Below are 26271 nucleotides of genomic sequence, written 5' to 3'. Positions count from 1 at the left end.
TGTAGATAAAATAGTGATTTTTTTTTCTGAGTTACAAGCTATAAGATTTTTGTTCTCTCAATAGAATGCATAGTATGATATATTGAAGATGATGGTTTTTTTATGGTAGAGAGAGGATTTTGCATAATAAAAAAAAAAAAAGACCAATTCCCATATTTAGTTTCTTTGCTAGTGTTCGTTTTACTTTCTGAATTGCTCTGAGGTGGGTGAATTGATGCAATTGTGAAAAGCCTACCATTCCCCTGAGATCTTGTAGATCTTTTAGCACTACAGCCATGTATCCTGTCAAAAAGCTTGCTTTGTCTTTGTGCAGAACAGTCTGTGCTGCTGCTGGCTTTTATCAGTATAGACCTTTCTATTCTACCTACAAATATCATATTTACTTAGCATTTCTTTCTTCCATCTTCTGCTTTCAGAGTTGAAATGCTATTTTTTATGTTCCAGATCCGTGTGTAAAGCATCTTTCTAACTCTCAGCCAGGACCTTTTTCATCACCTGTTTGGTCCACGCTTTTACCGAAGGTTTCCAATAATCATTGCATTAAATATACTCTCTCTATCATCCTAACCATGTTTTGATGACATGATAAACCTGACTTCAATGCTATCAGTCAGACATTTCAGCCCTAACTGCAGCCACTTACAAGTTCCTGTCAGTTCACATCTGTTCAGAAATGGGTTAACCCTGTCAGACTTTGTGGTGATTAAGTTTTCATCTATATTTCCACAACTGTAAAATGGCATGAACTGCTCTATTCACTTTGGCTAATGTAACTGAGAGAGAATTGTGTGCTTACCATTACTCTCCTGTCACATTTTTGCTGCGAGGTAAGTTAGAGAAGGCACCAGTTTTCTATTAATGTCTACAAAAGAAAGGTTTCAAAATAAACCCTGCCTGTTGCATTTCAGAAACTTCCATTTTTTGTCTAGTGTGGTGGTGAGAATTTTTTTGCAGACCTTCATTAGTTTACACCTCTGTTACTACATCTTCATAAAACTGTTGTCACCGTCTATCTCTTTGTAGGGAACATTGTCCAAAATGATGCTACAAAAACATGTTTATTGGAAAACAGTATTTATGGAACTTGATTTTAAGAGCCATATGGCTTTAATTATGGTCATTATTCTTCTCCATTTCAGATATTTTTTGCATCCTACCCATACAGCTCTTGCACCTCTGTTCTCTTATTCCTGTACTGCTGTGAACTTTTTAAGGAGGAACTTCTAATCTGTTTTGTAATTATAGTTTGTATTCAAGAAATTATGTAAATGCATTACATTTTAATGGAAAAAAATTCAAAATGAATATATACTGTACCAATGATAATAGCAGAGTCAATCTTGAATAGAATGTGTTCTTTTTTTTTTTCCAGATTAACTTTTTTTTCTTCCTGCTTTAACAGAAATTGCCCAAGTTATTGCCTCTTACACAGCAACGGGTCCAGAACAGCTCACCCTTGCTCCTGGTCAGTTGATTCTTATCAGAAAGAAGAACCCAGGTGGCTGGTGGGAAGGAGAGCTCCAAGTGAGTTACTGGTTTGTGAAATAAAATTACATGTAAAAGAATCTGTGGTTTTATTTTTAATAGTTCAAAATGATAAATGTGTCAATGCTAAATACGTTATTTTGAAAATGTTCTGCAACTAATCTTTTACAAGTAAAATGCCTTTTCATTCTAATTTGTTGAAATTGAAATAACTTTGGAGAATGGCAGGAAAAAAACATATTTCTTCACTGTGAGGCGGAGATACCCATCTCACAAATCAGACCTGGCCTGCAATCTGCTCTCCTGTTCATTTTCCTGGAGGCTCAGTGTTTGACCTAGTTCAAACTTAAATATTTTTTTTTCCTCGTTTCTACTTCCCTTCTTTGCTTTCCTGGTGGTATTTTTTCATTTCTTTGTCCATAAATAATTTTCCAAGATTGTTTTTGTTTTCACTCATGCTCATCTTTATGTTGTTCACTTGTAACTTGAGACTCAAAGTTTATCTTAAGACACAAAATAAGCTTCACTTGGCAAGAGCTGTCACAATTGATCACTTAACAGCTAATGAGCAGAATGAGTTGTTTGGTGGATTTTTTTTTGTTCGGTTGTTTTTGTTTTTGTTTTGTTTTTTAAGTTCAATTTCTTATTGTGTAAGTTCTTATCTGTAGTTTTGGATACCGTACTATCTTACATTTAGTTTTACAAGTGTTTTTTTCATTCGATGTCCTGTTCCTGTTCTTTTCGTTCTCCTGTTTTAATACTAATACTAGTCCTTGCCTCCTCTATTACATGTGCCCAAAGGCTAATGGAACAACATGGTGAAATGGTTTGAAGAATTGATAAAAAAATAAAAGCAGTAACAACAAAAAGCTATTGTAAAATGACCACTAGATTTGGAAAAGAACATTGGTATTAACTTCTTAATGCATTTATTTCTTCTTAATGCAGATTTTTTAATAAGTATATGCTACTGTTAATTATCAACCTGACGTGTATTTTGATTGTTCTTGTCTTAGCTGAAGGTAAAATAAAGTAGGGTAAATGTGTTAAGCATTGCATTGCTAGATTTAATGCAGAATATGTTAAAACTAATGGTCTAGAAACACTGTAGATCAAAAGCTTTCATTTTCAGTAAGAAGGGAAGAAAATAGTGAAAAAATAGTTTTTGTTTGGTGACTTTTTGAAGTCAATTAGTGTCTATTTTCTTTCATAGGTAATATTCTTTGTACTCAAAATTCCAACCTTAATCTAACTAAAAAAATAGTAGTTAAAATAATTCTTAATATAGATTTAATAATGTAAAAGCTGAGATTTGAAGTTTTATAATAACCTTTCTTAGCTGAGAAAAATTAAAGATTATTTTTTCTGATTTGATTTGCAAAGCGCAATGTAGTTGATGAAATAACAGGATGCAGGTTCTGTCAAATTGCTATCCTGCTTCAGTGATATAAGCTTTGACACACTTGATCAGGCCTGTGCTTTTCTGTCCCAACATCCTGTTTCTGACAGAGACTGATTGCCGCTGTGTTACAAACCTTACAGCTCCACTCTAGGTCATGTATGTGGTCATCTGTTTCTGTTCATGAACATACATTGTAGTATGTGTGTTTACCACATTTTGTACTGATGTTCTCTGACAATATGAGAGCATCTAACATGCTTTCCCAAACCTTAACATCTGTTAATTAGGATCATTTGGATAGTTTGATTGGATTCTAGCTTTGGGATTTCGTGTTTGAGTCCAAACTTGATGAACTTTTTCAGGTCATGTTTTGCTGTATTTCTAGCACTTGGTTAATGTGACATATGTTTGCACTCCTCCACCTATTGGTTGAGCAGGAGAGGTTAATACAAAGTTTAGAAACTGCTTCTTGGAAGAAAAGAGGTAATTGAAATTCTTAATCTCTATTTAAACTATTACAGTCTAGATAACGATTTAAAAACAGTTATTGGCATAATGAAAAAGCTTGTTGTTTTGAATGTTGTTATTCAATATTGTGATAGCTAGCCTGGCATTCTAGAGTTAAGGTTTAAAAAAAAAAATTAAATCTTTTAGAAGGAGCGGTTATTGTAGTTTTATTCATAAAGCACACGAAGTAGGAAAACTTAAGTGAAAACTCACTTAAATTCATAGAATCACAGAGTCATAGAATGGATCGGATTAGAAGGGACCTCAAGGACCATCAAGCTCCAACCCTGAGCTGCCAACCTCCACATTTAATAGTAGACTTAAATAAGTAGTAAATAAGTGTTTAGCTGTAATAAAAGCTTGCTTCATAATAGGAAGCATCCTAACATTGAACTATCACGATGAAAATAGCTGACAGTTTCCTTATAAAATGAATTGTACTTGAAATGCTTGGACTGCAAGTAGTTAAGGTATTGGCTGAATTGCTTTGCCTAAGGTTCTATTGATATGCTTACTCCTCTTAAAAGAATTGTTTCTTTTTCTTTCTTTCTTTCTTTCTTTCTTTTTTTACTAGGCACGAGGGAAAAAACGACAAATAGGATGGTTTCCTGCTAATTATGTAAAACTCTTGAGCCCTGGTACCAGTAAAACTACGCCAACCGAGCTACCTAAATCAACAGCATTACCTTCAGGTAAGCAGTGTGTTAATGGAGTTGATGTTGTAATGCATATCATTTACAATAAGACTTCTAAAATTCATCACAAGCATTAAATATATGCCACAGTAGTCACTACGGTAAAACAATTTATTTTGATTTTTTTTACAGGGAGGGTAGACAGTTGGTTTCTACATTTATTGTGGTGATCCCTGAGGTGTAGCTGTAGCGTGACATTACACCTTAAAGAGTAAAATATTCAAGTTACAAGTCCTGTTTGTTAACAGTAAATATATTGAGGGAGTTTTTAAAGGTTCAGAATGTTCCATAGGCTTATCAGTGGAGGCTTTTGTCATTCAGGACTTTTTTTGCTAAGATGAAGTGTGAGAAAACTACACAAGTATGGAGCTTTTTGTCCTATTGTTAAAGTTTGTGAAAGGATACAGCAGTGATAGACCTTTTTACTTACAGAATCTGTTTGCTATAGCTCCAACATGGGCAGCTCTGTATCAGCTCTGTCAATCTACTGCAAAACACAAAGCCAGGCAGAAGACTGAGAATGGAAAGTTTAGTGCTTGTGGTTGTTTTAGTCCTTCACCATTTTGTGTTCGGTAGTTTTGTAGTACCAGGTAAAGGAGATCCTTGACAATCAAAAATGTGTAGAATAGTTCATTTTCTTCCATAATACCCAAAGATTTGAGGCAGTTGTAAATGATTTTGTGTTCTGTAGTCAGACTGGTCTGTTAGCACTGAGACATAATATCTGAATGTGAAGGGATGTTTTTTTTTGCTTGTTATTTCAAGTTTGACAGTTTGGGACTTTTGACACATGCTAATAAAACTTACAGAATAAATTTTCTAGTGCATTTCTCACTGTCTATAGAACATGGAAATCTTAATGCCATTCATTCTAATCAAATTCAGCTTTGTTATAGGCCTGTTATTTTGGAGAGTGAGAAGAAGAAATAGGACTATCTTGCCTTTCTATTATGATGTGGTCTAACTTAGTGTGTGGTTATGTAAGATGTTAAGAGGTTAACGTTTGAGAAGCACCTTTATGGAGGAAGTGTGTTAGTGAGAAGTCTTATTATAGCAAAAGACATGGAAAGCTTGAAGTAAACTGTCCACAAGGATAAAATAGTGCTCAAGGCGGTGCAATGTGAAGAGTGTAAGAGTGTGCCAAGTCTGTCTGGGTTCTAAAGACAGTGGATCCACCAGAAGCCTCCTTTTCTTTTGCCATTTTGTTTGTTTTGATGCATAGGCTCTCTGTGTATCATACTGTGATGCAAACTGCATGGCTTTAAACAACCTTTTAAAAAATTCTTTTGCATGGACTCTTTTGCTTTATACTTTGGATGTTTTCTTCATTTCCAACTGCTTCATACTTACCCTGTTCGAAACTTGCATCCAGAACATCTTCCTGCTTCTGAGAAATGAGAAGAGCTGTTAAAGCTCCTTGATCTAGCCAGGCACAAGGAGGTTCAAAGTACAGGAATAGTTAGAAACACATTTCAACCATACTGCATGTTTAAAGAAAGAACATTATAGATTGTAATGGTCATGAGTGTACCGTGAGAACCTGGATTCCTTCTGCCATTGACTAGTTAATCAAAGGCAAAATCTTTTTAGAAAAGAAACAAAGAGCTAAAAAGCACTGGAGCTCAGAGAAAGCTCTAGCCTACTTCTGTAGTTAGCAGTGGCTTTTGGAGCTGTTGCTGTTAGTTGCTTAACATAATTGAAGAACTTTCTTTTTGGGACTACTCAAAGAGCTTTATATATAAGACTGAAGTGCTTTCTAAGCTGTGTAACCAGGTGTAAACAAGATCAAGATGAGGTCAATGCTTCAAGCTCAATGGAGGAGTCCCATCTTCAGAACCCTCTTAAATTACCTCCCCAAGTTATAGGTAGTTCTTGAGATACTGTTTAAATATTCTGATGACACTACTGGCCAGCACCAAATACCAAGAAATTCTTTGAAGTACAGGAGAATAGTCAGGAGAATGAAAACTTCCTGGAAGAAACAAACTCTTGAATGGGAAACAAATCTGTATGGGATTCATCTCAAGTATGATCTAGTTTAAGCTTTTTATTTTTCCTAATTTTAGTAATAGCCTGTAAATATCTAACAAGAATGTTATAAAACAGATTCACAGGTCCTTAAAATGAAATATGAACATCAGTGCTGTTCATACATTTTAACTTATATTAGCCCAAAAGTACCTACCTAGTAGTAGGTAGTATGCCATAATATGCATTTTATATCCAGTATGCTAGGGAAATGTGCACTTTGGAGAGTTGTTGTATTAGATGTGATGAGTAACAGTGAATGTCCCTTGACTTTTTATTTTTTATTTATTTTTACATTTTAATTAGAATCATTTTTTTCTCTCTTGCGAGTAACTAAACAAAATCTTGAGATATGTGCTGATATGATAAATATATTTGATTATGAGGTTCGCAAACAGGCATAAAATATTAACTAAAAGGAGTTGAATAATTTCTGGAATATAAATTCCTGAAAGAGGAAGGAACTGTTTGACAAATTTAATTAAATTGCTGGCTGTGTACAAGAACAAAAATACAAGAAAACTGTAGATTGAGAATAGAGACAACATGACAGGAAGGCTCATTTAGCCAGCAGTGTTGTGTCGTCAGGCAAAATACCAGAAGCCCTGTGTCTTGGCAAGGAGAAATCAGCAGAGAAATAGAGGAAATTATATAACTTAAATAAACAGTCCTCCTGCTTTAGAGAATTAAGAAAATTGCTCTATTATAACTGAACAGAAACCATTGTATCCTGAGAACCATCCAGGTTTGATGAGTTTTATGGTAAGAAAATAGGAAAAATGCTTCTTGCAACAGTCCTGTGGGGCCAAAAGGCCACCCTAAATGACCCTTCTTACTTTTTTCATCTTTCCAAGGTTTTTATGTTCCTAATGCCTGTGGGGCAGTACAAGAGTACAAGTACAGTCACCATTGCCTTTCTGTTGAATTACAGATCTGTTTAGCATGGTCAGTGCTAATTAGAAACGAGTGCCTTTCTCAAATAATTGAACTTAAAGTGTTTCCTAAACTTTTCTGTCCATTGAGTGGTTCTACCGGAAAGGATACTTATTTAGAACAGGGTGAGGATGCAGAATGCTAATTTTATAAATACGTTATAAGTTTGGTGCTTTTATGAGCAGAAATATCTATATATATAGCTGAAGAGTAGTGTCAACAGAAAGCTAACATTTTGACCTTTTCTTAAAATTCTAAATCTTTCCGGTCTCTCACTGTTGAGCACTTTCTATCGAAAATATCTTAAGTGCAGTTCCAGTGGGTTACACTGTTCTCAGCTTGCACTGTTGTGTCCTGCCCTCCGTATTGTGATCCTAAATCCTCAGTAAGCTGACGAAGAGGGTAAAGCTGTGTAGAAGGTCTTTGTTGTTTTTTTTTTAACTAACCTTGAGCCAAATTGTTGAGAGCTTGGATAAATTCTGATACAGGGGCAGAGGAGACAGGGGCAGGAGCACAGCAGTGCCTGTATAGATCAGTGCACTATCATGGAACTATATTGTGATACCTGCAGTGTTTACACGTAGCTTATGCTTCGTTGAAACATTACCAGTGCTACAGAACTCTTCCTTTATCTTACAGTGTGCCAAGTAATTGGCATGTATGACTACACTGCACAGAATGATGATGAGCTAGCATTCAATAAAGGCCAGATTATAAACGTCCTTAACAAGGAAGACCCAGACTGGTGGAAAGGGGAGGTGAATGGACAAGTGGGTCTCTTCCCATCCAACTATGTGAAGCTGACAACAGATACGGACCCAAGCCAGCAATGTAAGTGACCCTCTCTGCTGCCATGCTGTAATTATTTATGTAGTACTTTAAGACGAAACATGCAGCATTGCTGTGATTCTGCTGCGGTTTGCAGAACTCAATGCTTCACCACTGCTGCACTTGGCAAAGTCTCTTTGAAGACCTTCTGTAATGCAAACCTTATTTTATGTTTGTTTTATTTTTAGTTCCCATCCCCTTTGTAGCATGTTACCCTTTATCATTTTTGCACCATGCTGTTTACATGCCTGACTCATTTTCCTAGCTTGAATTTGCTCATTGTTTTGTTTTGCTTATGTGTTGTTTTCCTCCTTTTTCTAGGAATCATATGTTGTCCATCCCCCACTCAGGCTTGAAAGTCCTCAAAGAGACCCACTATCCCATATCACTGCCCAGAGGGATGATGGGAGATGCAGCCTTGATCATGTGACTTCCAGCATGATCATCTACTGCCTTCTGAGTAGAAGAACACACTGCAGAGCAGTTTACCTCATTTTACATTAGTTGCATGTAATCACAATGTTTGAGTTAATTACCTGCAGATATAGACGCAAAATTAAATGAAACAAACAAAAAAAAAAAACACAAAAAAATCAGAGGATAGTGGGTCCTTTTGTGGCTTTCATAGTTACCAAACTAATTTTTCCACCTTTGCACAGGTGCTTTTGCAGTTTTAAAATTATTTTTAAATATATATTTTAGCCTTTTAAAGGAAAAGTATAAATTAAATTTCTTCATTTTAATCTTGTTTGTGCAAAAAGACCCACTATCAAGGAATGCTGCATGTGCTGTTAAATTTGTTCCAAATGTCCATAAATTTGAGATTTTATGTATCTTTCTTTTTTATTGTTTGCTTGTCCAGTGTTGTCAATGTCTTTTTTTTTTTTTAATTATTGCAAAAAAACCAGAAGGAGTTAAATCAGTTTAAGGAACTTTAAGTATGCCCAATTGCAGATAAGGTATTTTGTTGTAGTTCTTGTACTGTGTGTATCAGGTGTTCCTTGTTGAGTGTAATACATTGTGGAGAGAAGAGATTAACTTCCTTCCAATGCAAGAGATATTAACCTTGCATAATGTTGTTATCCCAGTTATGTTAATTTTATTTTGCACACTATTTGTAGCTGCATACAATTAGAAAACATCCTGGTTTGTGTTTGTCTCAGATGTTTCAGTTTTTGCATTTTCGTGTCAAAAATCAACAGAACGCTACATTCATGTGATGTTTGAGCATTAACTTCTTTGGTTTTTTTCCATCTTGGTTACATGAAGTTCATGGAGTTTTATTTTTCATTTTTACTTTCTCGTGACTATGGAACAACACTTTTTGAACAAGTAATTTTCCTGACAAGAAAGAATGTATAGAAATATCTCCCTGCAATTAATTTCCAATGTTTACATTTTTTTTAAACTAGACTGTGGAATTTATACAAATTAATATTAAATGGAGCTTACAGTCAAATATATGTAGTAGATGTGCTGTAGCTAAGCCATGTTTGCCTTTCCAGCATTAGTAACAAGCTCTTGATGAAATGCTTGGTGCTGTCAGTGCAGAAACCCCCTCTACCCAATGCCTCAAGCACAATATAGCATTTGTACTAACTACTTTACCATTTAGTTATCTTCTGTTTTATGTACTTCATTTATTTCTATATTTCATGCTGGCAGTGTTGTAGAATTTCTGATCCTATCCCATCTCCCTCCTTCTGACCCACCATGCGGTGCAAAGAACAAGTGAAGCTCCGTATACAATTGCACTTCAGTATTTCATCAATATGAATGTAAAATATATAAATATATAAAAACCTGCAGCTTTAACAACTGTAATACAGCCTTTAAAATTAGTCACATGTATAGATAATTAAATTCTTCATATAAAAGCTAGACTAAAATGTGTTTGTTGTCTTGTTGCTGTGTACACGCAGAATTCACCAAGTGGCATTAGTGCATGTAATGAATTTGCCACCAGAGTAGCCTGAAGCCCTGTTTAATTTCTGAATGACACCTGTGTTGTTACTTTGAATATTATTTGATGATAACTACTCATTGTGATCAGCTGCAAACTTCTGCACCTTTCTTTCTCTATTCACTGCCTTCTATGTGTTACAGAACAGTAGGTACTTTTTGACACTATGCTAGTAGATATATTAAGTATACTTTTTTATTTTACAATGGGTTTACATTGACCTAGGCTCTGCGTTGTATGCCAGAAGCTCTAGTCTTAAAACATGCACAATTGCACAGATTTTCTCTGTTTTTAGGATAGTTTCTAACATGCACGTTTTTTCCTTTATCACTCTGCCATAAAAAAATGGTTTTCTTCTTCAACATAGCCATTTGCTGAACACAGTGCTGCCTCCTATCTGACAGAAATTGAACATAACTTAATACTTGTATTTTTCAGTTACTATTGTTTTGCTTGCTGAGAACTATGTAGCAGATTCTTCTCCATTATTTCAATATTTCATGCATTAAAATGTTATTTTAATGAAAGGGTATCTCTGTGTTCCCATAATGAGCTGTTGTGTTGAAAGATTCATAACTTGACTAAAATCTTTTGTCCTAAGGTATGCTATGGTTTTTATGACTTCAGGTCAGAAACACACTTTCTCTACATATTGAAATATTGGCAATACTTTGAATATAGGAGATTCATATGCTGCTTTTTTTAATTATTATTATTACATTAAGGGAGAAAAAAAATAAAACTATTACAATATCTGCAGGTTCTATGTTTTCTAACATGCTTCTAAAAACACAGAGTGATGTCTCATGAAAGATACTCAGAATCACAGTACCCTAAAAGTTCCTGGGGACAATTTTCCACTGAATTGAATAGAACAGACTGAAGTTGTCCCTCTGTAGATACACACACTGATGTATGTTGTGCCAGGATTTCTCATACAGAAGAGCACTGTGTATTACTCAACTGAGCAACATCTTATAAATCAGTCTATTCTTGAGAACAGTTAACTCACAAAAACCTCAAAACACATTTAAAATGTCTTGGACAAAGATATTCAGACTGTAATGAAATTCATCGTTGAAAGATCTATGATGTCTATTTACTCAATTGTTGAAAATTATTAAAAATCATTGTGCATACTACCACAGATCAGCATGGAACTTACCCATAATCAGTTATTTCCACTAGGTAGCAGGGAAAACTGGGGTCCCCAGTACAAGAAAGACGCGGAACTCTTGGAGTCCAGAGGAGAGCCACTAAGATGATCACAGGGCTGGAGCACCTCTTCTATGAAGAAAGGTTGAGGGAACTGGGCTTGTTTAGCTTGGATAAGAGAAGGCTCCAGGGAGTCCTCGTTGTGGCCTTCCAATACTTGAAGGGAGCGTATAAACAGGAGGGGGAATGGCTGTTTACAAGGGTGGATCGTGATAGGACAAGGGGGAAAGGTTTTAAACTGAGACAAGGGAGATTCAGGTTAGATATTAGGAGGAAGTTTTTCACACAGAGGGTGGTGAGGCACTGGAACAGGTTGCCCAAGGAGGCTGTGGATGCCCCATCCCTGGAGGCATTCAAGGCCAGGCTGGATGTGGCTCTGGGCAGCCTGGTCTGCTGGTTGGTGACCCTGCACACAGCAGGGGGGTTGAAACTGGATGATCATTGTGGTCCTTGTCAACCCAGGCCATTCTATGACGATTCAATGATATGATTCTATAAAAATGATGTTGCACTTATTCTCTTACCTGTCTGGGTTTTTATTAATATTTATGAGAAAGGGAGTCTGAAAGTAATTCCTTAATAAAGAAAATTGAACTAATCCATCAAAAATAATACTTTTTCAGGGTTGTGTCTCAATCCAGTTTTGACTCTCCTGTCCTTAGTGATACATCTGAGAAGCTCTTTAGTCTCCTACAACAACCACACAATTACCTCCCAAAATACACTTGTCTCCTGTGATGGAGATGTGTCCATGCTCTTGTCTCTTCAGTTTTGGAATTTGTGGCTGGAAAGCCGACAAACACTAATCTTGGTCAAGGCTGAAATAAGATTTCCACGATCTACATAGACTAAGATAAGAAATCATTCAGATGATTTTCATTTTGATTTACATTTTAAGTCAGCATAAAGAGCAGCCTTGTGGCTGTCTAATCAGTTGAATGCATTTTTTAAATCAGCTTTCATTTGTGAAGTACCTTTTCCCATTTCAGCAGGAAATCAGGAATAAGGAGCCATCATTTGAGGGATGTAGATGAGATTGCATTTAGACAGTGCTTTAACTTCTGGTGGTTCTTTTCCTTCAGAGTTGTTCTGTTTATCTTGAGAAAAAAAGAAATCCGTATTCACAGAAGAGTTATTCTGTGTTCTTTTTATTTCAATTAAGTATTTCATGGACAATGTATCTGCTAGTGTGTTTAAATGGAAAGATTCTTATACCTGAGGTAATTTTACAGCAAGTGAATATACAACTTTTAGAAGGGGCTGGAGTCCCCATAGCATTACATTGCTCCATGATCACAGAACTTGGCTCCACGTTCCAGCATAAGCCTCTCCTTTTACTTGGTGTGTAGCCCACCTCTTTGAGTGCCCCCTCAGCAGCAGCTTTACCCAACAGCAAGAAGAAAGCTCAGTGCTTCTGCTCTCCTCTGATCTTGACTTGCATTTGGCCCATCATGGTGCCCATTTGTACCCACTGAGTGCTGAGCTCATGTTGCCAGCTCCACTGATGCCCATAGAGCTGTGAGCTGGTGCCATCGCTACTGAAACACTGCTCTGCACTGGGCTCACATCAGTATGACAGATAGCAGTTTTCTGCTCCCTGGGCTGGCTTGCTGAAATCTGATTTCGTGGATTTTTTTCCCCCGTCATATTAATCTCTGCCAAGTGCATTTCTCAGCTGCTTTTTTTTTTGTGTGTTGGATTAATTCTGTTAAAGTCCATCTGGTTCGATTCCCTTACGTTACTTTTTTTTTTTTTTTTGGAGGCGAAGACCTGGAGCAAGGAAAGGTAATGGGTGGAGGTCAGCACGAGAACGTGGAAAACTAATAAAATATTTGAACTCTGAGAATACAAGATACCCCAATTCTGACCCCAAGTGCAGTACCTATATATTATGTTTATTTTTGCTGAAGACAATGTGAAGCTGGGTTGTGCAGTTTTGGTGTTTGCATCTGAAGCCAGTTGATAAGAAGAATGAATGTTCAAATGCTGTCTTTTGATGGAAGGAATGCTATTGTGGTGTCAGGAGTACTGTTTCTCCTCATTTAAGGTTCTGGAGGAAAACTGTGGTGTAATTTTGTAGTGCTTCTGGTTCACTGTAATAGCAACCTTGCCCACTGCAGGGGAGTTGGAACTGGATGATCTTTAAGTTCCCTTCTAGTCCAACTTCACCGTTCTGTGACAACAGAGTGGACTCCTGTCTACTCTGACCTTGCTGTTGCACATTGGGCCAGTATGAAGTTATGGTGAAAACTGGCAGTCACAGAGTTCAGAAAATCTCCCTGAATTTGAAGAAATTAGAAGTTATGCCTATGTGCTTAGAGCAGTGAGTTCCACAATGGATTCTTCTTCCTGAAAAGACGCAATCCATGACAAACTGCTTTCAAGCTTAGCAATTAGCTTAGAAAACTCATATTTTCAGAGCTTTGCCCTTGCAAGGAAAAGAAAAAGCACATTTACTTTTTAGACTGTTATTTTAAATTATTTTCATTAAATTTCTAGAACTCTCAGTTCCACAGGTCATGAGGTGATAGGATACCAGATTTCTGACACTGCTGGGCTTCACTTCTGTTACACAGCTAAAGGATAGAAGGTTACGTATTCACTGCACTGTGAACATGCTGGATTAACTACCCTAATTTCTCCATTATTTTCTGCATTTACTAGATTTTTTTGGTAGTTAAAGATTCAAATTCAGCTTCTGCAATCTTTCAGATGATATCAAACGCCAGAGTGGGTGGGAAAATAGAAAAGAATGGTATCTGATATCCTAAAAGGTAGAATACAGTGCCTAGTTTTAAGTACTCGAATGGTGACTACTTGTGAGCTTTAAGCTAGAAAAATTAACTGGTTCTACACTGAGGTAAGGTCCGGGACTTCACCAATAGCAGAACTTTCCCATTTGTCAGGGGAAATGCCTAATATCAGGGGCACTTTGGCACTTGGCCCTTTTAGTGGGATGAATTCATGAATGGTGGTGTTATTTCAGCTGCACATGGAATTTGGATGTACATAAAAGTACTCTACACTGTACTTTGGCTTCCATGAATAACCAGCCAGAGCCGTATGACCTTGACATTCCAGCTTGGAAAAGAACAGAGTTCTTGCTTGATAGTTATGATACAAAGATGAGACAATTCTTAATACTTGTGCACCTAATGAAGAAAATCCTTTATGAGAAAAGTCTCTCCTGCATTTTCTGCAATAATGCAGTAGGCAGTTTCCCCAAATATTTAGCATTCAAGGTTGAACCCTTCACTGACATTCAGAGTAACCCATTTAAGTCCCAGCTGGCTATCTGTCAAGCTGGCCACTGAAATGTAACAGTTCAAAATGTTAAATACTTTCTTCTAAAGGCTGGTGGTGGTTGGAAACAGCACTTCAAGCCAAGGTCATTGGCATCGTTGAACACTAAAATTCCTCAGCCTCTGGAGAAAAATCATTAAACGTTTTGTTCACTTTTAATGAAGCTGACAGTGCATGGGGAGAACTGATTCTGTTAATTAGAACTGTGATTTACATGATAACTGAGAAAATGCTTTGAAAGCAATCACTTATTAAACAGAATTGAAACTTTTGACTTTGGAAAAATAGTGAGAATTTTGATTATTTCGACTTGAAGTTGTTAATTGACACTTCTCCAAGCCAACTTTTTAATTTCAGGCAAAGTTTGAATTGTATCTTTGAAGGGACTGCAATACACAGCATTTCGAAGAAGCATTGTCAGTGTGCTATGCTTACAGTCTGATATGTATTCAGCTTCTTATTTATAGAGAATATCTCCATCAACGTTTATTTTTTTTAAACAAATCTATCTTTTATCTTTTGTGGAGCACAGATTAGTTCAAGCAACCTGTCCCAAGGCATTCATGAAAAAACTAATGGTGATACGTGGTGGACCTTGCTAGTTGTGTAGTGTAGAATCAGGTCCTGAATTACATTTGGGAAGCTGAAGATGCAGTAGATACTATCTAAGTATTAATTTTATATCAAAGAACTGAAGGGGTTGGCTGGGGTGTGATATGATTAGAAGCAGCAGTGGTTCACTGTGCGAGAACATTTGAGAACATCTGATCTAAAACCACACCTGTTGGATCACGTTGTGTTGGAGTCACGACTGATGCTGGTGAACAGTTAAAAAAAAAAAGCTTTGGCCATTTAAAATCCCATGAAGTAAAGGTCTCATTGAATGTTTTTCATTCAGATTTTTCTCCATGTGGAAAATCTGTTTCAATGAGGAATGTACTGAATTTGCCAATGCTTTGTTGAGAGGTGGGAGAAAGAATTAAAATGAAGAATTTTGATTGTGTCAAAGCATAGTATTTATTTAAAGCAAAATATTTTAAACCTATTTCAAAACAACTTCTGAAATACATTGTATTTTATGCAGAACAGTTATAAAAGCTATTAGAAGTGAAACAGGGAGAAAATGTTTTCCTTGGCAATTTCAGAAGAATTTAATTGAGCTGTGCTGAAACTTACCAAGATCTATGGGAAAAAAAAAAGTAATTAAGTATTCTGTTGTAATGCAGAATAGAAAATAGAACATGAAAATTGAATTGTGCCTATAGTATAAAAATTCTAGAATTTACACAGAAGGTGGTTTGGAAAAACAGAAGGACAAACTTGATGGAACGTATGTTCTTAGTTATAAGATTTCCTCCTGCTTGTTAAGGTACAAAACGACAATCAATCAACCCTTTGGCTCAGTCTGTAAACTAGTAAGGTCTGTGAGGTAACTCCACTGACCTTCATGAGTTTTGGCTCAAGTCCTTCAAAAGTTCTCCAGCAATTTTTAACTGAAGCATGAAGAAGTAAATAAACCCTGCTTTGATGAGGATGCCTACTTTGACTTCAGTGATTAAGATCAAACTTGAATGCAGAGCTGAGAGCTGGAAATCTAAAGAGCTCATCAGAGCATTAATGTCACTATCGTTCTCTTCCTTAATTCTGCTCCCTTTTAGGATAAATATATGTGTTCTTTGGCATTAATTCCAGGTGAAGTCTTTGTCCCCTTTTTATTAACAGTGATCCATTTGGGGATTTATTTTACAGTGTGGTTCCAGATGAATGACACAACTAAGGGAAACTGAACTTCGGAGTGAGGTTGGAAATGGGCAGGTAGTGGTGAGGAGAACTTTTAAGTTTTGCCACCAGAGAATAAACATTTGGAAATCCTGTTCATGCCACAGGGAGGTCTTCTTTAGTTGTTTCTGGACTGCATGCTTTCATTTTAATGAGACCTCCATTCACTTGCCTTGTTAACTGGCTATCTCTTAAAAATGACCTTGAATCTTTAAAAAAAAAGTTAATGACAATGTTTTTATTCACTAAAAGACGAAAGATTGTAAGCACTGTGTCATTAAGTGTGAATTATGATTAAATGAACAGGCAGTAGTTACTGTTCATTGGGCATTATTCAAACTACTACAGATCTGGATCAATTTAAAAGCCACTGTAAGTAAAATCCAGGATTCTGTTGTGTTTTCCAGGGTGTGCAGACTTGCATCTTCTGGATATGTTGACACCTACTGAAAGAAAAAGGCAGGGATACATCCATGAGCTCATTGTCACAGAAGAGAACTATGTAAATGATTTGCAGTTGGTCACAGAGGTAAGGAGGCACGGCACTTTTAGGAGCAGGTTTTATTCACTCATGTTTTCTGAAGTGAATTGGATCAATAATTTCACCCTACAAACTCATTTGGTATCACTGCTGTGTTGCATTTCCTAGGAATGATCAGTGTTAAATTTTCATATGTGAACATATATGAATGTCTGGGTGTGGGTGTAATTAACTGATGGCGAGCCCTTGTGTTACCCTTACTGAAATGCTTCAATGTTTCAATTGTCATTTCAGTCAACTCTTTTCATTCCTAATTTTGAATGTTTACTTCTCATATGTAGGTTCGTAAAGCCTGAAGCGCATCATGTACCAATTTCCATATGCACAGCGGCACTCAGTTATCACTTAGCCTGTTTCTCTTTAAATGTTACAGTGTATATAGCATCTTTTATCTGGGGAGATTCATACGGGCAAGTGATGTGGGCAATTCTTTTGACAGCGAGGGAAAGCCTTTGTTTTGAAAAGGAGGTCAAGTTACGCAAGCCTGAGACAATATGAGATAAGTCAGAGCTTCCATAAAGGAGTCCAAAGTAAAACGTATTTTCAGTTGTTTATCAAAGTAACCCTGGGATATTTCACAGGAGACCTGTCACTAAAATTCCCAAGGTTAAAACAGACTATCCAGGCCATAGTGAACAACCACCAAGACCAACTCAGGTTATTATGTTTCAAAGAGATAAGCTACTCAGAAAGGTATAATCAGGTAGATCTGATAATGGGCACAGGGCGTGCTTGAGGTCTGTTCTGCTGAGCTACTCTGATGTAAAGTTGTCTCACTTCCAGACTAAGGAAGTAAGCATCATCAGTCTTAGCAACTTTGATTATACTTAACATATACTTTCTAAATTGCTTAATTTTCTAAATCTGTAGATCTTCCAGAAACCACTAATGGAATCTGAGCTGCTAACAGAAAAGGAAGTTGCTATGATTTTTGTTAATTGGAAGGAGCTGATTATGTGCAATATAAAACTACTGAAGTAAGTTCTTTTTGCTTTTTTTTTTTTTTTTTTTTTTTTTTTTCTCTGTACTTATCAATTACAAAATCATGGAAATCATGGGCCTCTTCTTTCAGCTGCATGCAAATATTTGCCACTTATGAAAATAGTCGCCAAAGGAGCCAGGCATTTTTCCACGTTGGAAAAAACAAGATATTATTGTTTGCTATAATTTTTTATTGCTGTTGAGAAAAATGCATCAGTTCTTTGCTGAGTGAGGATTTGCACTTAATTTGCTCTTAGGGTACCTGCACAGCAGAAGGCAAGGTCAGCTTCTCCTGAAGAATAGTGCCTCTCAGGGCTGCCTACACTCCATACTTCTGCTTCCTCTTTCTCTGTCACAGCCCCTTACCGACTTCCAGTCCCATTATCTGTGAATGGGAAGCAAACTGCAACCAACATTCACTGCCACCGTTTTTCTGAGTTGCCCAGCATATTCCTTTAGTTATTGTAAACTTTTTAACACCTGAATGAGCTGTTTTGTGAGAAGCGGGGCCCAAGAAAGTCTGGTTTGCTATGGATTTGTGCCCAGTGTACCCTGCACCCTTCCTATCAAAGTCTCCAACTACTGCAACCCCAAATCTTTACCATGAAACTCCACCATGAACCTCCACTCCTTCTCTCATTTTTCTCACCCATCCTTGTTATTTCAGCAGGAGGGAAAGCCACTTTTTTTTGAAAAAGAGGTCAAGCTATGCAATCCTGAGAACTATAAGATAAATCAGAACTTCCTTGAAGGCATGTACGAACAGATTGCTTCTTTTGGCCATTGCCCAACAAAATGAGTAACAATTTACACCTGCATCTTAAAAAGCAAGAGTACTAATAAAACTCCTTTATTTTTCTCTACTGATTTGCTAATTCTCATTGAAAGTGTAGGAATTTTTTGAGATATCTTTGCTTTTGCAATGTGCTTGAAAATGGCTCACAAAATAACAAGTTATGACAGTGATAGGGCAGAGACATATATATTGATAACATGACACATATTGGTAATAAAACAGCAGATGACAATAAAATGCCCTTCCTTAGGAAACCAGGGTAAAAGCTAGAAATAGCTTTGGGCCCAAGGTGGTGGTAGGGTTTTTATCCCTTGTTCAAGAGCATATCTATATATTTTCTAATAGTAAGAGTAATGATATTCCTTCCTACGTTGTATCTGATCTGGCATTGCATTAAGTTAATGTCAAATAATAAATTGGTGATCACAAGAGGGAAAACTTCAGTTGGCTGAGGGTGCAGTCTTGAGTATTATGTTCTAATAACGTGCAATAAGTCCTGTGGCTGATCTGTTTATTATTCAGAGGTCTGTTCATTTCAGTAATGAATAACAATCAACCTACTTATTTCATAGATCACGAATCATTATTTAGAGGTCTGCTGACTTATCCAACACTCATGACCTGTTTGTGTTTAGGGCCTTGCGTGTGCGTAAGAAGATGTCTGGAGAGAAGATGCCAGTGAAAATGATTGGTGACATCCTGACAGCTCAGCTGCCACACATGCAGCCATACATTCGGTTCTGTAGCTGCCAGCTCAATGGGGCAGCACTCATTCAGCAGAAAACAGATGAAGTTCCCGAATTCAAGGAGTTTGTGAAAGTAAGAGAAGAGCATTCACTATGTATTTTGTACACCATAAATTGCATTGCAAATTTCCAAAACACTGTCTGAAATAGTGCTGTGTGACGAATTAGAATGAAGGGTCTTAAGAATGAAGAGACTTAAGCACTCACTGAAGAAATACTTTTTTTGTTAAAGGCATACCTTTTTTCAGTGAGCTGTATGGCTGTAAAATAATTACTTTAGCATTGGTTATGCAGTAACATGCTGAGAGCTGGACAAATAATGGTGAGAAGATGCTTTTTGTTTGTGCTGACAAGTTAGGTGAAGAATGCATTGTACAAGAAATTCTAATGCATTGATCTTGTTTGTGACCTAATGAATTTAGTTGAGGCCTTATGTTCATTTGTTGCCTTACCTTTTCCTTATTTTGCTGGATTTTAAGCAAATTGACTAACACCATTTTACCTCTCTAATGTTTCAGAGGTTAGCAATGGATCCTCGCTGTAAAGGAATGCCACTATCAAGTTTTCTACTAAAGCCTATGCAACGGGTAACAAGATACCCACTAATAATTAAAAATGTATGTTCTTTTGCAAAGATGATGTTTTTGATGCTGCTTTGCTTGTAGCTTAATTAAAGGATAGTTTCCCTACACTGTCACTATTAGATGTCTGATAAGCTAGGGAAAATGGGCTGCCTTTTTACATTTTACCACACTAGAGCAAATGCAGTAATTCATTTGCCTTCAACAAAATGTCTTTGGATTTCCACTAGAAATAGGGGTGAAACTTACTTGCACAGAGAACCAGAAGGCAATAAAAGCTGAATGAAAAGTTTGAAATTCAGAAAATGGAAGTATTGGGTTCATCTTATGCTCATCTTTGCCTTTTTGCCTTGGTATCATTCCTTCCTTATGGTCTCAAAAATGGCATTCAGTATACAATCCTGAATGCCAAATCATTGCAGCTTACATTACTGGATAACTTACAACACTTTCCTAACTTTCATTTGTTGCCTAACACTTACCATCTTGAATAGTACTGTTGAAATTGACCCCAGACTTTCGTAGGAATGAATCCAGTTACAAATTGGATATTGTCATTTACGAGAATCCATAATCAGCTATGTTTCTGTTTATGGCTGGAATGTGCATGCTTATGTCAGAAGAGTGAGTAGTGCTCTGATGTAATGGCTCTGCAGACAGCTGTTCACATACCGACTGTGAGTTTGTCTCTTATTTTTCACATTTGTCAAGCAGGAAGAGAAATGTGGAAGCTTCTGACCAGCTCTGATGAAAATAAAGAAATAAAACAGAAATTAAGGATTCTCAAGATGAATATATTTTAAATGCACATAATAGAAAAAGCTAACGTATTTTATTTGCCTGTAGATAATAGAAAACACTCCTGAAAACCATCCTGACCACAGTCACTTGAAGCATGCTCTTGAAAAAGCGGAAGAATTATGTTCTCAAGTAAATGAAGGAGTGCGAGAGAAAGAAAATTCAGATAGGCTGGAGTGGATCCAGGCTCATGTTCAGTGCGAAGGCCTCTCTGAGGTAAACAACATGCTGTCTAGAGTAATGGGCACACTTCACTGTTTGGGAAGAAACCATGGCTCACTTTTGGCTCTGCATCAAGGGAAGATGTTGTAATCATGTCATATAATCTTAAATCATTCGTTTTTATCTTTCTTTGGCTCCCTTTCATTTATGCACGTAATCCTTTTTGCTGCTTGTATTATTGTCTTCTACATGATAAATGTTGCTTTTGTTTCCTGCCTCTGGACTAGTGCCAGATTAAGTGCTGCAGTTTTCAACCACAACTCTTCAGTTTCGTGGCTCTTTGCAAGAATTACTGTACTGTATCTCATCCTGAAGCAATATCTGACCATCTTGGAGTGCTTTAAAAGTCATCACAGTATCTGTTTTTTTGTAACAAAACTTTGTTTACATTCTGAAAATGTGAGAATACAGATCAAGTCCCTCTCAAGACTTGACAGAGAGAATCACTGCCTACTAATGCATGTTATATTTCAAGATAACATGTTAAGCCTCTCTGCTGAAAATAGAATATTTGTGGTGGGCAGAGAATACATTGATGACCTCTCTATAATGGTGAAGATACTAGTGGCAGACAGATCACAACTGGGTTTTTAAAATGTGTACTGAGTTTTCAGTTCAAGATAAACAAATAATAAGCACTGTTTGGTTTATAAACTGGACAATGTTGCATTTCATCTTAAAAATCTATTTTGGGGGAAAGACAATTCTGACAAGTTCAGAAGGGCCAGAGTTGCGTTTGGCTATCTTAAAACTAGTGCTTGAATGGAGATGGCTGCTTTTGTCTTTTGTACATGATGTCTAACCTTGGAACATCGGTAATATTACCTGAATGGCCAACTGACTGCTTGCGGACAAGTTAATGCCAGTAACACCTTAAAATCTGTGGCAAGCAGTGACCAGGCCTTCCCCCAGTAGTTTTCTGGCTGAGATGTTTCTAACCTGTAGAAGGAGCTACTCCAGATCTACCTGCCTGGCTAGCAAGGATGGCAGAGCCCACACCATCCTGACCAATGGAAATGAACTTAAAAATGAAAGGGCTAGTAAGCCTCTACAGATCTTGTAACCTCCAGATGAGTCTTGCATCTTTCTGGTTCCAGCCACTGGTCAGCAGCTGTCCTCTAAGCCCAGCTATTACAGGGACACAAAGACAGGTTATCTGGAAGTCTTTTGTTATGTTTTAGTGAGTGAAATTCAGGCACAATTCATGAATGCTGTTCTTATTAAGGAAGCTCATGATTTGGAGAGGTCATTTGTGTAACTACTGCTAATCCAGGACAAGTCATCGTCAACTCGGCTCTGCTCACAGAGGTGCATGTGTGTGGTAGAGAAACTCAAAAGGAGGCAAAAACGCTTCTGGCTTTTCTCTGACTGCCCAGATCATGCCTTGTGCAACTGATAGGTTGCCTTAAATTTCACAAAGCATTTTTATGACTTGCACTGCTTGTCATGCGCAAGGCAGAGACATTGCTCATCATCCCTGTGACACAAAGTAAAAGTAATGTCAGGACTCAAAACTGTATTTGATCTCTTTCAGGGGAACCTCGATTGTTTTACTTTATACAGTGCGTTGTTCTTCTTCTTCTACTTTTCGCAGCAACTCGTATTTAATTCTGTTACAAACTGCTTGGGACCACGCAAGTTTCTGCACAGTGGGAAGCTCTATAAAGCCAAGAGTAACAAGGAACTGTATGGCTTTCTGTTCAACGATTTCCTCCTCTTGACTCAGATCATAAAACCTCTTGGCTCTTCTGGCACAGACAAGGTCTTCAGCCCCAAGTCTAACCTGCAGTACAAAATGTACAAAACTGTAAGTACCACTCTTAAATGGTGGCTTGGATAGTTACATACTAACAGAAGTTCAGGAGGCAGCACCCACATACTGTACGTGTGGGATTTTATATACAAGAATGTTGAAAGCTTTGGCATATGTTGGGGATTCCAGGGACCAATGTTGAGCAAGCTGGTAGTCTGCTAGGTAAGGGAAGATGCTTTTGAAATTTGGCCAAAACAACCTCTTCAACAGAGGTCACGTAACAAGGAGCGATGCAGAGAGCAGTATTTGCTGTTCCCTGTGAGAAAGGAGAGATTGCTAAACTTCATAAAGCTGTTTTCTCAGTTGAGGAGAAATGTTCCAGACTGTGAACACACCTTAATAATAAGAACATTTTCAAAAATGACATATTTTAGGACAGATGGGAGGCCAGCTGAAGGGGAGAAGCAATAGTGGGCACAAATGAAATCTGTTCTGAATTGCTCTATCTTGCATGCCTCTGTTTAGATACTGTGCAATAGAACGCTTGCTTTGCCTAATGTTTTCCAGCCCATTTTTCTAAATGAAGTACTAGTAAAATTACCCACAGACCCTTCTGGAGATGAGCCCATTTTCCATATCTCCCACATTGACAGAGTCTATACACTCCGGGCTGAAAGCATTAATGAAAGGTAAGTACCTGCACAGGCCATGTTAGTACTGAGTTTTAAAGGTCTGGTGCAAATGTATTTGATGTACACATGCATAGCAGCGTCCAAGCAGTTAATATTACATATCCTTGTGCTTGAGAATAAGGTGATAATCAGTACTTGTAAAGAATGGAGAAAGAATAATGCTTCCTGAATTTCAGTAATACCAATGGTGAGATCACTAGGAGGGCTGATGATTCCATTTTGTGGTAGCGTGAAGAAGCTAAAAGATTCAGGCCCATCTTGTTCTGTTAATGTCCATCAGTTTTCTATGCCAGTGCAAGCATCTGCATGTCTGTATGTTGAATGGGATTCAGGAACAAGTCAGATTAAAACCTGAAGCAAAAACCTGCCAACAAAACTCAGTTTTAATCTGGTTCCATTTATAATGAGTAAGTCAGAAGAGTGACAACTTCAGCTAGTGATTTGTGTCTCTGGCAAGCTTACAAAGATGGGATTGCACGAACTTATATTGAAAAGATTGGTCTGCAGATTTGTAAGTTCTTGAAAAATAACTTTTATTAAAAAATGGAAGCTGAAAAATCAGCAAAAAATCCCCCAAACACATTGCATAGATACTATTATGCCAGCTTGAGAATGCGTTATCTGGAAAAATTCCAATGCATAAAAAGTTATAAAACATCTTTGCTCCCTGCCTGCTCATAGTTCTCTTGAGCTTCCGTTGTGTGATGGGACCTGCTAGGCTGGAATGATTACGTTTCTACAGGCACTATGAATTCCAGCAAGATCTCTTCCAAGCAGACAGCTTCAGTGTAGCAGAGCCTGTGGTGGGGTGAGGGCCTTAGGCTGGAAGAGGTTGGGAAGGAGGGCCAGCTTTACTGTTATTTGCAGTACAGCAGGGAGTAAAAATGGAAATTATATTTTGCAACCTTTTTCTCCTTTCCCTCTGAAGGACTGCATGGGTTCAGAAAATTAAAGCTGCTTCGGAACTTTACATAGAGACTGAAAAGAAGAAGAGGGAAAAGGCCTACTTAGGTACAGCATGGGGTGCAGGGGTTCTCATCCTTCGTGGGGAAGTCCCTGGGCCAGGAAATATATTAAAGACTTCTGTCTCTCCTCTTCTGTTTCACCACAGTTCGCTCACAAAGAGCAACGGGTATTGGGAGGTTGATGGTGAATATTGTTGAAGGCATTGAACTAAAACCTTGCAGATCCCATGGTAAGTGCCTTGTGATTTCTTGATATGCTGTATGAAGGAGACATTCCTATTTGACCATCTTAGATGTTCTGTCAGTATATTTTTGTTTAACAAAGCTGTTTCAATGAACTTAAAAAGCACAAAGGTGGTTCTGTGCTTTTCAGTAGCAGTCATGCAGTTGTCTTGCACTTTTATCATTTGGCTCATACAAATGGCTTTTACCACACAAACTATTTCATAAGAGATCATAAGCCACAAATTCCTTAATGAAGAGTGGAAAGTGCTCAGCACCTTGCAGAATAGTGTCCATACTTATTGAAAGGACAGCAAGGCCACTGTCTTTACCTGGTCTGTTGGCTGCCAGTTGAAGAGGGTATTCAGACACACACTTGAAAGCATGATTACATTTTTCTGTTTGTTTCCTAATTCCCAGGAAAGAGTAATCCATACTGTGAGGTGACGATGGGCTCTCAGTGCCACATCACCAAGACCATGCAGGACACCCTCAATCCGAAGTGGAACTCCAACTGCCAGTTCTTTATCAAAGACCTTGAGCAGGACGTACTCTGCATCACGGTGTTTGAGAGGGACCAGTTCTCCCCAGATGGTAAGTAAGGGGCAGCCACCCTTCCAAGGGTAGTTTCAGACCTGCCGTTTTGAAGAGGTGCACTCCCGCTGAGGTAAATACTGAACCCCTGTGCGTGTTTGAGACCCGACGCACTCACTCCCATGCTTGTGTTGGCTCAAAAAGAATTGCGCTCTCTCTGAGTTTTTGGGTTTCCTTTCTTGTGTGGTTTGACAGTAACCGAAGTGCAGTTTGTAATTCTGCTAAGTCTTTACATGAAACTCTGGATGCGTTTTGCAAATGGACAAATTAATGGAGGAAGAAAAGAAATGTCGTCAGGTTCCTGTAACAGGCAGTAGCAGAAATGAACTCAAGATTCCCAAGCCATTTTAATTTCATAACTTGCAGTAGACATACTGAGCACTGAATTATGTCTTTTAGAGTAATAGTCTCCCAGGAATATTTGGGCAGGACTGTCATTCGTGTGGCCAGTACCATTTGCCCCAGTGACCTTGTCGCTGTTGTGATCCATCCCTTGCTCTATCATCTCCTGAGAGCTACTCGTCCAGTTCAGGCTGGGCACTGGCCTTTGGCTTTTTTTCTAACACATCATAAAATAAGTAAGCTACTTAAGCAGAGCATCTGTGAAGTGCATTGTGGATTTTTTTCCTGCCTTTGGCATCATTTATTTTTAAATGCTGCCACTGGTCCAGAAGAAAGTCTCTTCTGTGCAGACAGGCAGCATTTGTCCTTCAACTGCAAAAATAAAATTGGACCAAGGGTTTTTTTTCTCCTTTTATTGTGTGTAAATGGAAACTTAGCTCCTACTGCAATTTAGCATTTTATTGCAACAGAAAACGGTTCATTTCTAAGCGTGCTGTCTTTTTGCATTTCAGACTTTTTGGGCAGAACAGAGATCCGTGTGGCAGACATTAAGAAGGATCAGGGTTCAAAGGGACCAGTTACAAAGTGTCTCCTTCTCCATGAAGTCCCAACAGGAGAGATAGTCGTCCGACTGGACCTGCAATTGTTTGATGAGCCTTAGAAGGAAAGGGACCAACGTTTTGGTTTTTTTTTTGGTCTGAGTTCACTGCAATATAGGTATCTGCAGAAGCTGTCACAAAACCCTTACTGGTTTGATACGAAACTACTGCTTGCCCTTCACACACAAGAGGGTTATCAAAGCAAACAGGAGCATCTTTGTGCCTTGATAATTCTCACTGAAAAACGAGTCCCAGTTTAGTGAGGAAGTCTCCCTCAATTTCTCTATGTGGAACCTGATGT

At 37.7% G+C, this 26271-nt stretch overlaps 1 protein-coding gene across 3 annotated transcripts in view; it reads left to right on the top strand.

Moving 5' to 3' along the window:
* Positions 1-26032, top strand: part of ITSN1 (intersectin 1) — a gene marked incomplete at both ends in the record, with an annotated part of 89229 nt that extends 63197 nt beyond the window's left edge. For 2 of the 3 annotated variants that reach the window (XM_079549705.1, XM_079549706.1), the window contains 14 exons: positions 1403-1524; positions 3969-4086; positions 7690-7881; positions 16546-16667; positions 17550-17656; positions 19092-19275; positions 19721-19819; positions 20630-20797; positions 22398-22610; positions 23124-23245; positions 24177-24259; positions 24360-24443; positions 24856-25029; positions 25884-26032. In XM_079549705.1, coding sequence (XP_079405831.1) covers positions 1403-1524; positions 3969-4086; positions 7690-7881; positions 16546-16667; positions 17550-17656; positions 19092-19275; positions 19721-19819; positions 20630-20797; positions 22398-22610; positions 23124-23245; positions 24177-24259; positions 24360-24443; positions 24856-25029; positions 25884-26032 — 1937 coding nt within the window. Of the gene's footprint in view, positions 1-1402; positions 1525-3968; positions 4087-7689; positions 7882-16545; positions 16668-17549; positions 17657-19091; positions 19276-19720; positions 19820-20629; positions 20798-22337; positions 22611-23123; positions 23246-24176; positions 24260-24359; positions 24444-24855; positions 25030-25883 lie in introns of all 3 variants that reach the window. The other variant, XM_079549704.1, reaches the window with a different exon arrangement.
* Between the last annotated feature and the right edge of the window lie 239 nt (positions 26033-26271).

Source organism: Tetrao urogallus, assembly GCF_951394365.1.
Source record: "Tetrao urogallus genome assembly, chromosome: 1".
Lineage (NCBI taxonomy): Eukaryota > Metazoa > Chordata > Aves > Galliformes > Phasianidae > Tetrao > Tetrao urogallus.
This window is presented reverse-complemented; position numbering and strand designations above follow the sequence as displayed.